The 16316-nt window shown below is 39.7% G+C and overlaps 1 protein-coding gene across 1 annotated transcript in view; it reads left to right on the forward strand.

Annotated features, from left to right (window-relative positions):
* The window catches only part of LOC128736153 (uncharacterized), a 63682-nt gene extending 48356 nt beyond the window's left edge, over positions 1-15326 (forward strand). The window contains exon 2 of the mRNA XM_053830633.1: positions 15198-15326. Within this exon, the coding sequence (XP_053686608.1) occupies positions 15198-15326 (129 nt within the window). The remainder of the gene's footprint in view (positions 1-15197) is intronic.
* The last annotated feature ends 990 nt before the right edge of the window (positions 15327-16316 follow it).

Genomic DNA, 16316 nt, shown 5'->3' on the forward strand with positions numbered 1-16316 from the left:
TCAATGTCATCTGGCAATGAGACTTCCATATTTTCTCTTCGTATTATGTACATCGTTGTACATGCTTTTGTAATTTTGAGAGAACATTCCGTGTTTCAGTTCATCCAAAGTCACGAAAGTGTATGAGGATTCTTCCGCTATTTATACGCATAATTTTTTCCGTTTTAAAATCTTCTAACTAACCCCATTCTGCTTTGCTTCAACTTGTGCCTTTTGATGATTCAGTGCAAAGATATCGTGCTCACCGCAAGGCGCCTTATTTTAGAAGAGCTCCAGGAGCTGAACTATAGCAGCTATTTAAATACCTTTTTTCAAAAACAAATTGTGTTAAAATACAGCCAAGAGCTACTGTAAGATTTATATAAATATTCACTTTAATCAGTTAAAAGGTTTTCTCTAAAAAAATTCTAGAAAAATCCACTTTTTTAAGCCTCCTAACTGTATATAACCCCTTAACCTTCGGTTACTCACACTGTTGTATTTTGTACAACACGCGTAGGTTTTTGAATGCCATATTGTTTCTATAAAGTTACAAATCGTTGTTTAACTAACGTATATTCTTCAATTAACTCGTCATGAGTAAAATGTCATAATTATTCGATGCATTAATACTCTAAATTGTTGGGAAAATAAATCAGCATTAACCGACATCACAGAAACGAAGCAATCGGCATGTGAGGTGTACCGCAATTGGCTTCAACTGGAATTTTCTCCCGTTGCTTCATGTGGAATAATGATGTACAGATGCAGCAAATGTATAATGTTTAAAATGTATCCATTTGTTGGTAGTCGAGAAATTCGGGGTCAAAATTAGGGTATTTTTTATAATCAAAGTTCTACAGTTCCTAAACAAGCAAACATAGAGGTATACTGTGTTCAGCAAAGTTGTGTATTTTTACTATTTGTACAACTCTGTAATACATGAACAAGTAATACAACACTTACAAAAAGAGCTAAATTAGAAAATCTGATTTTACAAATTCATATACTAATTTAGCTGATTTTGTAATTCATCAAGAGTTTTCTATCTTCGCTGAAGAGATAGAAGGTTACCGTCTTCAGTAAAATTTCTTGTAATAATATACTCTAAAACTTTGCAGAACACATTAATGTGGTATATTGAAACTGAAGAAAAATATTTTTTTTATTTCACGTTTAGGGGGATTAATCAAAATTTAAATTCTGCCAGACGATAGAGCTTTCAATTTCAAGAAACTCTTCCAAAGGTACCGTAAACCTAAAACTAATTTTTCTCAGTCAAAACTCCAGTGCGCACGTTTTTTTTTTGGTTTTGGGCTATTGTGCGTGCGAGTGTGTTACAAAAGTTGGCGCGAGTGTTCGAGGGTTAATATCTTTTGACCGGCAAAACTAATTTTTCCAAATTTTGTAGATATATTTGCAGCACTAAAACCTCTGATTTGATGGCAAAATAATTTAAACTACCTAAAAATAAAAATAAGAAAACTTATCCAATTTAATTCTACTATGTGTATTTTATTCAATGACAGATACGTATTTCGCCTACGACTTGCAGGCTTCCTCAGTGTCTGTTTTCGAACTCAGGTTTCGAACTCAGGTTCGAAAACAGACACTGAGGAAGCCTGCAAGTCGTAGGCGAAATACGTATCTGTCATTGAATAAAATACACATAGTAGAATTAAATTGGATAAGTTTTCTTATTTTTATTTTTAGGTAGTTTAAATTATTTTGCCATCAAATCAGAGGTTTTAGTGCTGCAAATATATCTACAAAATTTGGAAAAATTAGTTTTGCCGGTCAAAAGATATTAACCCTCGAACACTCGCGCCAACTTTTGTAACACACTCGCACGCACAATAGCCCAAAACCAAAAAAAAAACGTGCGCACTGGAGTTTTGACTGAGAAAAATTAGTTTTAGGTTTACGGTACCTTTGGAAGAGTTTCTTGAAATTGAAAGCTCTATCGTCTGGCAGAATTTAAATTTTGATTAATCCCCCTAAACGTGAAATAAAAAAAATATTTTTCTTCAGTTTCAATATACCACATTAATGTGTTCTGCAAAGTTTTAGAGTATATTATTACAAGAAATTTTACTGAAGACGGTAACCTTCTATCTCTTCAGCGAAGATAGAAAACTCTTGATGAATTACAAAATCAGCTAAATTAGTATATGAATTTGTAAAATCAGATATTCTAATTTAGCTCTTTTTGTAAGTGTTGTATTACTTGTTCATGTATTACAGAGTTGTACAAATAGTAAAAATACACAATTTTGGTGAACACAGTATACCTCTATGTTTGCTTGTTTAGGAACTGTAGAACTTTGATTATAAAAAATACCCTAATTTTGACCCCGAATTTCTCGACTACCAACAAATGGATACATTTTAAACATTATACATTTGCTGCATCTGTACATCATTATTCCACATGAAGCAACGGGAGAAAATTCCAGTTGAAGCCAATTGCGGTACACCTCACATGCCGATTGCTTCGTTTCTGTGATGTCGGTTAATGCTGATTTATTTTCCCAACAATTTAGAGTATTAATGCATCGAATAATTATGACATTTTACTCATGACGAGTTAATTGAAGAATATACGTTAGTTAAACAACGATTTGTAACTTTATAGAAACAATATGGCATTCAAAAACCTACGCGTGTTGTACAAAATACAACAGTGTGAGTAACCGAAGGTTAAGGGGTTATATACAGTTAGGAGGCTTAAAAAAGTGGATTTTTCTAGAATTTTTTTAGAGAAAACCTTTTAACTGATTAAAGTGAATATTTATATAAATCTTACAGTAGCTCTTGGCTGTATTTTAACACAATTTGTTTTTGAAAAAAGGTATTTAAATAGCTGCTATAGTTCAGCTCCTGGAGCTCTTCTAAAATAAGGCGCCTTGCGGTGAGCACGATATCTTTGCACTGAATCATCAAAAGGCACAAGTTGAAGCAAAGCAGAATGGGGTTAGTTAGAAGATTTTAAAACGGAAAAAATTATGCGTATAAATAGCGGAAGAATCCTCATACACTTTCGTGACTTTGGATGAACTGAAACACGGAATGTTCTCTCAAAATTACAAAAGCATGTACAACGATGTACATAATACGAAGAGAAAATATGGAAGTCTCATTGCCAGATGACATTGAAATCATCGACCGAGGGACCGCGGAGGAGTCTATTAGGCCTTTGAGAACGAGAATACGAAGATGCTCACTAATTACTCTGCCAAATCCAAGTCTACGGTAGCCATCAAAGCTTGCCAACTTGCACAAAGTTACCGCTGTACAGAATTCTGATCCTGTTTCAGAGTCAAGTTTACGGACATGAAACTACCCGTAAAAAAATTTACATTGAATTCTGTAATATAAACAATGCGTTTACAACATTTTTTATTGTGGACATTGAAACTTATAATAAATTTGTTGTAAAAGTGTCTCAAATCCAAATGTTTTCACATTTTTGTTTCTTATTTTATGCAATAGAATTGGTCATGTTCCATCACAAAATTACTGCTTTTATTAATTATATTTTGTTTTGACGTAGGACTACGTCTTTGTTTACTATACTGGGACTGGGTAGCACTTTGTGAAAACGAAAATAAAAGTGTAACGTTTGAATGAAAGATTTCAAATGCTAATAACTACTAAACTACTGAACGGAACTGATCAATTTATATGTCGTTGGATAGATAAAATTACCAGCAATTTTACGGGGGGTTGGAGACCAATTTTAAGGAGGGCATAAGAAGGGGGGCTCCCATACAAGTGAGAGACAAATTTGCTCAAAACTCGAGAACTAATCGAGCAAATGGAACCAAATTTGGCATGTGGAGGTTTCAGAAGGCAGGATTTTTTTTTCTATGGTGTACTAAGACCCTTTCCCTTTCTAAGAGGGGGGGTCCTATACAAAAGAAAAACAAATTTCCTCATAACTCTAGAACTAACAAGCAAATGGAACCAAATTTGGCTTGTGGTGGTTTATAAGGCAAGATTTTTTTCTATAGTGAATTGAGACCCCTCCCTTCTTTAGGAGGGGACGGCTCCCATACAAATAATATACAAATTTCCTCATAACTCGAGTACTAATCAAGTAAAAGAAACCACATTTGACATGTGGAGGGTTTTGGAGGTAAGATTTCTTTCTACGGTGTACTGAGACCCCTTCTACTTCTAAGAGGGGGGCTCCCATACAAATGAAACACAAATTTCCTCATAACTCGTGAACTAATCAAGCAAATGGAACCAAATTTGGAATGTGAGGGTTATTGGAGGCATGAATTTATTTTATAATGCCTTGAGGATAAAGACTCTCATACAAATAAAACAGAAATTATTGCGTATGAGAAATTATTGCGACAGACACTGAGGAAGCCTGCAAGTCGTAGGCGAAATACGTATCTGTCATTGAATAAAATACACATAGTAGAATTAAATTGGATAAGTTTTCTTATTTTTATTTTTAGGTTTCGTATTCTACTAAGACGCTCCAAAAACTTCAGTCAATTTAAACTAGATAAATTATCTATGATGAAATCGTTATCAATTATAGGAAATTTTAATGTGTTGTATACGATTACTCATAACTTTCAAATTAAACGTCCAATCAAAAAATCATTCAATAGTGATCTATCCGGCTATTACCTGCCAAATGAAACTATTAGCACATAAATCGGTTTGGCCATCTCTGAGAAACAGGCGTTAAATATTACCTTGTCAAAACAGGTTTTTCAAGCATAACTTTTAAACTACTTGTTTGTTTTCAATAAAAATTCCTGAAAAATTTAGCGTTAACAAGAGCTATCATTTGGTACTAAGATCATTGAAATCGGTTGTGTGGTTACGGAGAAAATTTGACGTAATTTTGACATTTTTGCTTATAACTTTTAAACGAAATGTCGGACCACAAAACAATTAAATAGTGATATACTAGACAATAATACTTTTCAAACAAGAGTAACTGCGGATAAATCGGTTCAGCCATCTCCGAGAAACAGGCGATAGAAAAGTTGCGTTCCACACACACACATACACATACACACATGCACACACATACACACACATACACACACATACACACACATACACACACATACACACACATACACACACATACACACACATACACACACATACACACACATACACACACATACACACATAGACACATACACGCACATACACACACACATACACACACATACACCACAAGAGTAAAGAGTAAAGAGTAAAGAGTAAAGAGTAAAGAGTAAAGAGTAAAGAGTAAAGAGTAAAGAGTAAAGAGTAAAGAGTAAAGAGTAAAGAGTAAAGAGTAAAGAGTAAAGAGTAAAGAGTAAAGAGTAAAGAGTAAAGAGTAAAGAGTAAAGAGTAAAGAGTAAAGAGTAAAGAGTAAAGAGTAAAGAGTAAAGAGTAAAGAGTAAAGAGTAAAGAGTAAAGAGTAAAGAGTAAAGAGTAAAGAGTAAAGAGTAAAGAGTAAAGAGTAAAGAGTAAAGAGTAAAGAGTAAAGAGTAAAGAGTAAAGAGTAAAGAGTAAAGAGTAAAGAGTAAAGAGTAAAGAGTAAAGAGTAAAGAGTAAAGAGTAAAGAGTAAAGAGTAAAGAGTAAAGAGTAAAGAGTAAAGAGTAAAGAGTAAAGAGTAAAGAGTAAAGAGTAAAGAGTAAAGAGTAAAGAGTAAAGAGTAAAGAGTAAAGAGTAAAGAGTAAAGAGTAAAGAGTAAAGAGTAAAGAGTAAAGAGTAAAGAGTAAAGAGTAAACGGAACGGAACGGAAGTTAACCTAGGAGCGCCTATAAACGATAACAGTATGCCGGCTTCCGATCTCGAAAAAATCCGGCGAGAAATCGGTCAGTTGAAAAACAATAGAGTCGTCGACAAGTACCGACTCCCGGCAGAACTCCACAAAAACGGCAAAGAACCACTAGCAACGGCAATTTACTGGATGATTCTAACGTTTTGCAAGGAGGACGAGAAGCTGCTGATGCCTGAGAAGTGGATGGAATGTGTGGTTTGTTCCATCTTTAAAAAGGGCGACCTCTATGGCAGATAATGCACGAGATCGGTTTTTCGTACATACTGAGATAGCTGATTAAAGCTACCTTGGGGCGAGTCGTGTTCTACTTTCGAGTCCTTTCGAATCGCGCAAACGGTTGCGGCAGAGGATGGATTGTCCTGTATATTATTCAACAGCGCTACTGACGGGGTTCGGGTATCGAAACCAGAGGAATTGATCTTTAGCAAAAGTAGCCAACTCGTAGTCTTCGCAGATGATCTCGACACCATTACTAGAAACCTTGGGGCGATGCTCGAGGAGGAACGTGCTGCTCGAGCCAAAGATGCTGATACTTGGGGCGGTGAAGGTAATCTCCAACAGATTGGGCTACAAATAAACGCGACGAAAACCAAATATCTGGTAGAAAGTGGCTCCAGAGAAAACAATGTTCGCCTCCCACGGACAGCAACTTTTGACGACGATGAACAGGAAGTAGTTGATGAGTTGATAAGTTTGGGATTTCAACTATCTGATAATTATACGAGTGTGGAGATTAAACCACGCATTCCAGCTGGAAGTCATGCCCACATTTCGCTCCGCAAGGCGCTTTGATCAAGCATACGCATACACCATTCATACGCATTCGATCAAGCATAAGCAAAGCTGATGATATACAAAACGCTAACCATACCGGTAGTACTCTACGGACTTGAGACTCTAACTTTGCTTACAGAAGACATACTTCACACAAACAAACGAACAAACGAAAAGCGGAGAGTGGCGTAGGTGTATGAACACCTGGTGAAAGTTGGGAGACTAGGGTGGGCCGGCCACGTCGCAACGATGCTGAACGACTGTCCAGTAAAATCCGTTCACTTTAAGAACTCCACCGGTACCGGGAAAACATCGGCTCAACGTACCAGATGGCTCGACTAGGTTGAAGCCAACTTGCGCGTTTCGAGACGATCAACGAATTGGAACCGAGTAGCCCAGGACCGAGTACAGTGGAGAGAAATTCTTGATACAGCAAGAGTCAACCCGGCTCTATACTGCTAGAAGTAAGAAGTAACAAGTAAGACTGCCGATTTCTGAATATTTTGTGACTAATTTTGGAATGATCGCAGCTGCACCGAATCCAAAATTCACAGCGTTTTGAACTTGACGAAGCTTTTGTAAAGGCCGATTTAACGTGGCTGACAATGAATAGAAGTAACATTGCTTTGTCTTAAGCTTAAATACTTTATTAAATAATTGTTACATATTCGAGCTTTTATTCCGTACTTTTCGTGAACGGAATGCGGACTAAACCTTTGCGATATGATAGATCCAAAACTATTCTCTCACTAACTGAGCTACTACTCAAAGAGGTTCTAAGCTCACTGGCACTCCTGTAGCAAAGTAAATTAGTTTCGAACATCACTCAAGTTCTAAAAGATTAGCCAAGCGCTCTCCGAAGAGCTACAGTTTCGATGTCATAGCGCTGCAATACGTGTACTGGAAGGGCTCGACGGTACGAACCTTCAGGGGTGGTCCCATCATCTACAAGAGTAACGGTAAAAGACACGAGCCTGGTACAACTTTCATGGTAGTGAACGAGATGCGGCAACAGGTGGTCAAGTAGTCCCGGAATATAAAGGTTGAGAATCAAGGCTCGTTTCTTCAACTTAAGCGTCTTCATCGTGCACAGGACTCACCTCGGAAGGCCCGATGATGAAACGGAGGAATTCTACGCACAGTTAGAGCGTTACTGCGATCATATTGCCCAAATCATGTCATTTGGGATTTCAAGGTCCTGGTCGGCCAGCAGGAGGAATACACATCGGTGATCGGAGGGTTCAGCACACATCTGCTGCTTAACGAAATGGGCCTAAGATTTATCACCTTCACTGCCTCCAAAGATATGACCATAACGTAGTAAGTCGCTGCGCTACTGGAAAAGGACAAGCTGGCCTGTGTTGTAACGCCATCAAAACAGCTATCAACAGCGAATCAGTGAACTATCTCTTTGAACATGATGTATGAGCATTATCACTCCGACCAGTATTTTGATCTATTGTCATGTCGTTCAGGTTTCTTTTCTGCTGTCCGCACTTTGTTTTTTTCCTGCAGTACCGCTATAGAGTGAGCGAACTGGTTAATACCTATGCTTAAGTATCGGTGTTTTCACTTCTTTTTTCTTTTGACTACTTTTCAACCGTTCACAGGAACCCGGAAGTGTGGAGGCTAAATTTAATTTGCCTTCGGACAAGAGGGTTCATTCGCACCCTGAGCCAGTACCATTCTTATTGCTAGCCCCGACCAGAGGCATTATGGTTGATAAAACAGAGTTCAGCACTAAGAGTGAGAGTGTTCTTTGCATCACCAATCTAAATCTAGAACCAGGTAGTGGAACAAGTTATAATTTATCCTTGGCCAAGAGTCTTTATTACGCACCTTTGTCCGGTATTACTCTTATAACTTACCCTGTCAAGAGGCTTTATTGCTGGTAATTGCAGAATTTAGTGTGAAAGAAGAATGTGGAGAGTGCTAAGAATAAAATCATTCTAAAGTCTCATACAGCAATCCCCCCAATAATATCGCTAATAAGGATCGCCTTAATGGAAACCGTCTTAATGGAGTCTACGTAGCATATAGCAATTAATTTAATTGGCTCCAACCAATTCGTTGGATTTCGTTGGGTTTCGTTAGATTGTAGTATTTCGGAATTGTCTCACCATACCAGGATTACATCTCAGAGGTGGCCAGTCATTTGAATAACCTTTCCGAAGACCGTAACTTTCCAGATAGTCAGCAGCGAATGCTACAGCCTGTACAAGGATATTATATACACGCTAGCGCCACGTAGTGAGTCGATTTTCCATTATTTTCCATACCATCTTGAAAGTTGCAATCATTTGAATAACTTTCCTAAAGACCGCAACGTTCTATACGAACGCGGTCACGAGTTATTGCATGTTGGAACCAATTTTGGGGACATTAACGACATAATCGAGTGATTCCATTAAAGCGGTCGAGCGTCCGGAATCTGCGCAGAATATGGAAATTGACTTAAGGGGACATAAACCAATTCATTATTTTTTTGTTTCAGATTTTGATTTTGCAATCTTTTCCGCTTGTAATAGTTTGTAATGATCCGACCACGGGAAGTGGCTGAAAAACGATCACACACATAAGCATTCCAATGCGGCGTGGAACAACCTCGACGGAATAAAACGCTGCTCCTGAAAAACCACGAATTTCAAACTTTATGTATCTTTTTCTCAGAAACTACACAACGTATTGGAATAAACTTTTTTTTTATTTTGTTGGAAGGAGCTTGGCAAAGACTTTTATAACTTTTGAGTTTTGTAAATGAAATACAGCTTGAGAAAATCGAAAAAGAAGAAGAAAAGAGGGATTAAAAAATAAAATTTTGTCTTCTTTTTCTTTTTTCTCAAGTTGTATTTCGTTTACAAAACTCAAAAGTTATAAAAGTCTTTGCCGAGCTCCTACCAGCGAACCATGGCGGCGGGGAGAATGTTTTTTTGGATGCGACAAATGAAGAACAATCAGCTTATGAACAATAAATTGGCTAGGAAGGATGAGATCGGTCCAGACCTTTTAAAAGCACGGTATAGCTGGCTATTTGTCTGCACCGGCTAATAATATAAATTTGGGTTACAGAGCGGCTACTGGAGGATTACAACTCAGGTTGCCAGTTTTTATTAGTTTGTACTTGTCGCCGACTGATACGCAGTCGAACGTAAAACTCATTTTTTGGGAAGTAAAGTAGCGTATGTTGCTTACTTACTTACTTTACTTTACTTTAGTGGCAACGGTCCGTTACCCTACTAGCACAGTTGTTATAAACAAGTTGTGGTAACCGAATAATGACTAATTTCAGTCATGAATAGGTTACAGCAACCAGAAATGACAAAAGTGTGCTACTCGGGTACCGATCCCGCGCCGAACGAATTATGGTCCTCCAGTACCGTCGGTCCAGGGTGCCGATGCCGTTCTCCAATCCCCATGAACACCAGCTGAACGTGCATTGTCTTCGACAGCACACACCCACCGGGTGCGGGGTCTGCCTCAGAGTCTACAGCCTCTTCCTGGTTCTCTGCTGAAAAATAGTTTTGGCTACTCTTTCATCGGGTATTCTGGCCACCTTCACTATATCAGCATATTTGTATACTTGGTACAGCTCGTGACTCATGCGTCTGCGCCACACTCCATTTTCCATTTTGCCACCAAGTATAGATCGCAGAATTTTACGCTCAAAAACCTCAAGCACTCGCCGATCAGCTTCCTTTAGCGTCCATGATTCGTGTCCGTAAAGGGCCACCGGGAGGATTAGTGTTCTGTAGAGCGCCAGTTTTGTGCGAATTTGCAAACTACGGGACTTCAGCTGGCTACGTAATCCGTAGAAAGCCCGATTCGCGGCTGCAACTCGTCGTTTCATTTCGCGGCTTACATCGTTGTCACATGTCACGAGTGTACCAAGGTATATAAATTCCTCCACTACTTCATATCGTTCCCCATCTAACTCCACCTCAGCACCAAAACCACTTGAGCTCCCACGTTCCCTACCAGCAACAATGTACTTCGTTTTGGCGGTGTTAATGGTAAGTCCCAATCTCGCCGCTTCCCTTTCATAAGGCCTGAAGACCTCTTCCACTGCTCTACGGTTGATTCCGATGATATCGACGTCATCCGCAAAACCAAGAAGCATGTGAGATTTCGTGATGATAGTTCCATTCCTTTCCACGTTTGCACTTCGTAATGTACCTTCCAAGGCAATGTTGAATAGCAGGTTAGAGAGTGCATCCCCTTGCTTCAGTCCATCCAACGTCACGAAAGCAGCTGAGGTCTCACCCGCTATTCTCACGCATGATTTGGATCCGTCCAGCGTCGCACGAATCAGCGTAACTAGTTTCGTCGGAAAACCATGTTCTAGCATTATCTGCCACAGCTCATTTCGTTTAACTGAATCGTACGCCGCTGTAAAGTCTACAAACAGATGGTGTGTCTGCAAGATGTACTCCCGGAACTTGTCTAGCAACTGACGTGGGGTAAATATCTGATCCGTCGTGGAGCGACCCTCACGAAAACCAGGTTGGTACTCGCCGACGAAGGACTCCGCTAACGGTCTCAGTCTGCAGAACAGGATACGGGAAAGCACCTTGCAGGCAGAATTGAACAACGTAATTCCTCGATAGTTTTTACACTCCTTTCGATGTCCCTTTTTGAAAATTGGGCAAATGAGGCCATCCAACCAATCCTCCGACATTTGTTCTTCCTCCCAGATCCTGACAATGATCCGGTGGATTGCTTCGTACAGCCGCTCGTTCCCCGCTTTTAGAAGTTCAGCCGGGATACCGTCCTTCCCAGCAGCCTTATCGTTTTTCAGCTCACTGATTACCTTCTTAACCTCCTCCTGTGTTGGTGGCTCCACAGCATGACCATTGCTTAGAATTTCTATCCTGTTCCTGCTGATCTCCGCATTTACCTCTCCATTCAATAGTGTCTGAAAGTTCTCCTTCCACCTGGCTGCTACCGCCGTTTTGTCGGTAAGCAGGTTGCCAGCTCTATCATTGCACATCACAGGGATGGCAAAATTCCTGCATCTCACCGTTTTATAGAAACTCCGTGTGTCGTTGCTGGCGTATCGCTCCTCGGCGCCGGCGAGCACATGCTCCTCGTACTCGCGTTTCTTTAGACGATGGATTCTTTTTTCCGCAGCTCTAGTCTCTCTGTATCTCTCTGTTTTGACGCGTTGCCACAGTGATCATGCGACTCCTGGCCTGGTTCTTTTCATCTGTCACTATCTGGCATTCGGTATCAAACCAGCTGTTACGCTGTCTTCCACGCGTCGTGCCTACCACTTCTCTCGCAGCTGTTTGGATGGCACCATGGATGTTCCTCCACAGCCCATTTATATATTCTTCTTCTACCTGCTGTTCTGCGATTCGTTGGTGAAGCTTCTTGGCGTACTCCACTGCTACGACGTCTGCCGTTAACCGCTGGATGTTGAAACGCAGCGTCCTCTCAGTGCGAGCTTTCGCCGTGTTCGACAGCCTTGCGCGAATCTTACTCACTACGAGATAGTGGTCAGAGTCGATATTTGGTCGTCCCCGAAAAGACCGTACATCGATAACATCCGAAAAGTGTCGACCGTCATTCAAGACATGATCGATCTGAGAGCTAGAGTCTCCATTTGGATGCCTCCAGGTGTGTTTCCGAATATTCAAACGTGGAAAGTAGGTGCGAAAGTATGCTAGTAGCGTATGATGCATAATGGTAAATTGGATGAACTTGGAAATTCGAGATATGGACCAAAATATATCGGGGAGTGCAATGACAGGTGGAATTTCAACCCACAATCTTTCGATTGGTACCCGAAGGTTTTTTGCGTTAAGCTACCGTCATCCGTTAGTATTGGTAGTCCAAGATCCAATTTTGTTGCTCCAATTCTATCATTCCCTATATGCACCACACGCTTCCTCACCGACGGTAATTATTTTTGGATGACTGCCCTTTATTTCTATTGTTTCCAGATAGACAGTTATCATACTCAGGTTAGAAAGTGATAGAACGGCCTGTTCGATAACACACCACTACCGTGTGTGTTTTTCCAGTTTTTGTTAGTTTGTTTTTATTAGTTGTAAAAAATATTAGGTTGAACAACTGGTACTCTAAGAACTATCATGCGTTCATCGCTTTCGATGCAATCTATAAAGTGTTCTCCCAAATTATCTTCCGCCTAGTTTCACAACTTGCGAGTAGATTTATGGGAAGTTATTGGCTTTGTTGACGAATGGCCGAAAATCTTCCAAAATGGTGTGAAAAAAGGGCCCCGATTGATTTTCATGCAGCATATGATACTATCGATCGCAAAAATCTATGAAAAATTATATACTGGAACGGCTTTCCTGGGAAACTGATCAAACTGATTGTTGAATTCATTCGAATGCCAGAACCCTAGGAAGCGCCTCATCAAGGTGATGGTCTCTCATGTCCGTTGTTCTGCAAACGCTCACTGGTTGTTTGAAGGCTGCGACAATGACACCAGCCGAAAGGTTCAGAGGCGTGGTCGTGTGATGCATTACAGGTAATTGCGGTTAAACAGACGTAGTCCCTGTACAAAGTGTACCCTATTAGAGCAGTAGTTCTTTGCGGGTCATGAAACGTGGACAATGCTCGAGTAGGATTTGTGCGTGCTCAGAATTTTCGAGAGAAGAGTGGTTAGAACGATCTTTAGCGGCGTTCACGAGAACGGAGTATGGAGGCGGAGGATGAACCATGAATTCGCGTAAGTCTACGATCAATCCAATGTTCAAAAGTGACTAAGGCCGGACGAATACGTACGCTGGTTATGTAGGCTTGTGGTATTTTGGGTTTATCCTTCCTGTAGCTTGCTCTACTACACCCACTCGTTAGTCTACTCAATACTGTATCCAGCTATAGCTGTCTCTGTCAAGGGCTAGGTTTCGCCTCTGAACAGTACTCTTATCTACTCTTTTTCTTGGGGAAGAGTAAATGCTTGATGTGGTTATGTGCAACTTATTAACTATGATAGTGACCTTTCTTGTACTGTCAAGAAGTTCCAAAGGGGAAGGGTAGAATTTAATGTGAAGGAAGGGTAATGGGGGCCTAAGAATGAAGTCTTGGTTAAGTTATTTGACATTGAATAACCTGCATTTTGCTAAGGTTCGAAACCAAAACGATTCGGTTGTAAATGCAGAGTATGTGTACTTGACGGCTACCGGGTCTACCACCCCTCCCGCAAGATAGTTAGACTAGGCGAAACGACATCTGGCGGCGAGTGCACGGTTTCCAAGGGATGGTAGTGGTAGAGCGGCAGCCAGCAACCAAGTAAATTGGAGGAATTTAGTTCCTTGTCGTGAGATGAAAAACCAATAAATCGAGAAGCAGTTATTATTTAGGGTTCAAAACCTGGCCATTCTTCTACTTTTAAATTTTCGTTTTACCTTCCTATTGAATGCAGTCATGCGTCAGAAAAATATATATAAAATTTTTATTAGTGACATGCGTGAATACATTGAGGCAAAGAAAACTAATATAAACATTCTACTTTAGTGAGTAAATAATTTCTAAACAATTGCTTTCAATAAGTATAGTCTTCGAAATTGAAAATCCTCTGATACGTAATAATCTGATTCAGTAACAAATCACAAGATGGATGTGAAAAACAATTTCAAGAAACACCTCCCTAAAGTCTAATCCGTTTATGATTTTGGTAATTCCGTGTATTGAAACACAATGATGTTTAACAGAAGAAGAGAAACCATTAAATCAATATTCAATAACTTAATTAACTTACTCTGGCACAGCATTGTAACTGCTGAAGATATTGTTTCTCTTTGTACACCCATATCCCTTCATCAACGATAGTTACAGCCTAGTAAGGCAACTGTTGTAATTAATTCTATTGAAAAGTATTTCCAAACAATAAGACCTCAATTACTAGGTACTGGTGCAATTTCTGCTACGTTCCTAGTAGTGTCCCTAGCATCTTCAACGAATGGCTTCGTTGGCCTGAAAAGACGACATTTCCTATTTGAGCAAACACTTTCGAGCATTGTTGATGGCTGTATATATCAGAGCTAAGTTTCCTATTCGCTGCTGGCTGGTTGGTTGAGTTGGGTTGGGTACGCAAGTTTGCATCTTCCTTCATACACATGCAGTTCGATGCAACGTTCAGTGGGAGAATAGTCGAATGAATTATTTACGGTCAATGACTTTGCCGGCAACAAGGACACAGGCTACATCATCAGGCCTGCGGCTGTAGTTATGCCAAGAGCATAATTGTCCTGTAGTGGGACTTTGGCTCGGAATTCCGGCATACGTCTGCAAGCTACAGGTCATGGCAGTAATGATTCGCCTGGTGGGGTTTACGGTTAAAAGTCGCGTTGTTAGAATTGTGCTTCAGGTGGAAGTTAGCAGTAAAGTAGCTACTACTCTAATGAATATAATATTTCTGAATATTTTCTGTTGACTTTTAAAGTGCTCATGTCAAATAAAATTACGATAAATTATGAGTATGTACCACGCAGAAATTATTGGTCAATGGGTCATGAGAGTAATCGATACAATTTCAACATAAGTACTTATTTTAGAACGTGCTGATAAAACGTGCTTCAGGCCACTGCCAATGAATTTATTACAATATTACAACACTGGGAAACGTTTTCGTAACCTAAATTCGTAGCTGGTGCTTCACTGCAGATGCCCCAGCGGTCGACATTCACCAACTGGCTTTCACCGCAGAGCATGAACGGCACATGCCATGGCATTAGGAAACAGGAAGCTGCCCTTCTGACCCTCCGGAAACAGCAAGAATACGAACTGCAATAAAAACCACTGCCTGTCGTAAAAATCTTTCGGCCGACGTAAAACTCTCCTTGGAACGGCGCAGTGAGTTGCAACGATGGGGCCACGTGGTCACTTATCGGTCGGAATGTTTATTGTTGCGATTGTTGATTGGTAGTGGCAGTGACATTTACTACTGATTTAATGTGGATATATGCATGCATTTAACGAGCGTTTCAATACGACGTATTTAGGTCAAGGAACAGAATGAATGGTCCATTAATTCAAGATTTTATTTTGACATATGGTGATAATTTTAATATAACGCATTTTTATAACATCATTTTTCCTCCAGTATAGAAGTCAAACAAAATTGGATCGATCGAAAGATTTAAGTCCAAAATACAATATTTGTTTGATGCTCACTTTTCCTTCCCTTTTCTCAACAACTAATGGGGTGGCGTAAGAGAAATAACTTTTATCTATCGGTAGCAGATCATCGGGAAACGAGTCAGCAATTTGAAATCCATCAATCACACAGCTTGATGGCACTATATTGTATGGTTCTTTTGCCCTTCTTACCCTAAGATGTTGTATTTTGCTCTGCTTTTTTCTTCTCCGGAAGAGAGCGCAAATTTATCGTAAAATATGCATGAAGTCAATATGTTTGGCTGGTCGAATGCTAAAAGGATAAACGGCGCCTAACATAGTCTAAGTAAAACTGTAAGAAGCCTAACGTTACATTCACTGAGACAAATTTTGGTTGAGTCTATAGAATTTTTTAGACGGATCATTCGTTGGGATTTATTTCGCCACAGTGATTTATAATCATTTTCGTTTTTGTGGCAAATGAGCTTACCGGGGTCGCAATACATATATCCCGCTGATGGGTCCACCATCTTAGGTATAGCTTGCGAAATACAGCATTTCATATTCAATCGTTCGGAGATAGATTGGTAGATAGATAGATTGGCCCCTCACTTGTGGTCAGATCTATATTCGACGTGTACTGATTTTCACACCTCTCTTATTAAA

Source organism: Sabethes cyaneus, chromosome 2 (genome assembly GCF_943734655.1).
Source record: "Sabethes cyaneus chromosome 2, idSabCyanKW18_F2, whole genome shotgun sequence".
In the NCBI taxonomy this organism is placed as follows: domain Eukaryota; kingdom Metazoa; phylum Arthropoda; class Insecta; order Diptera; family Culicidae; genus Sabethes; species Sabethes cyaneus.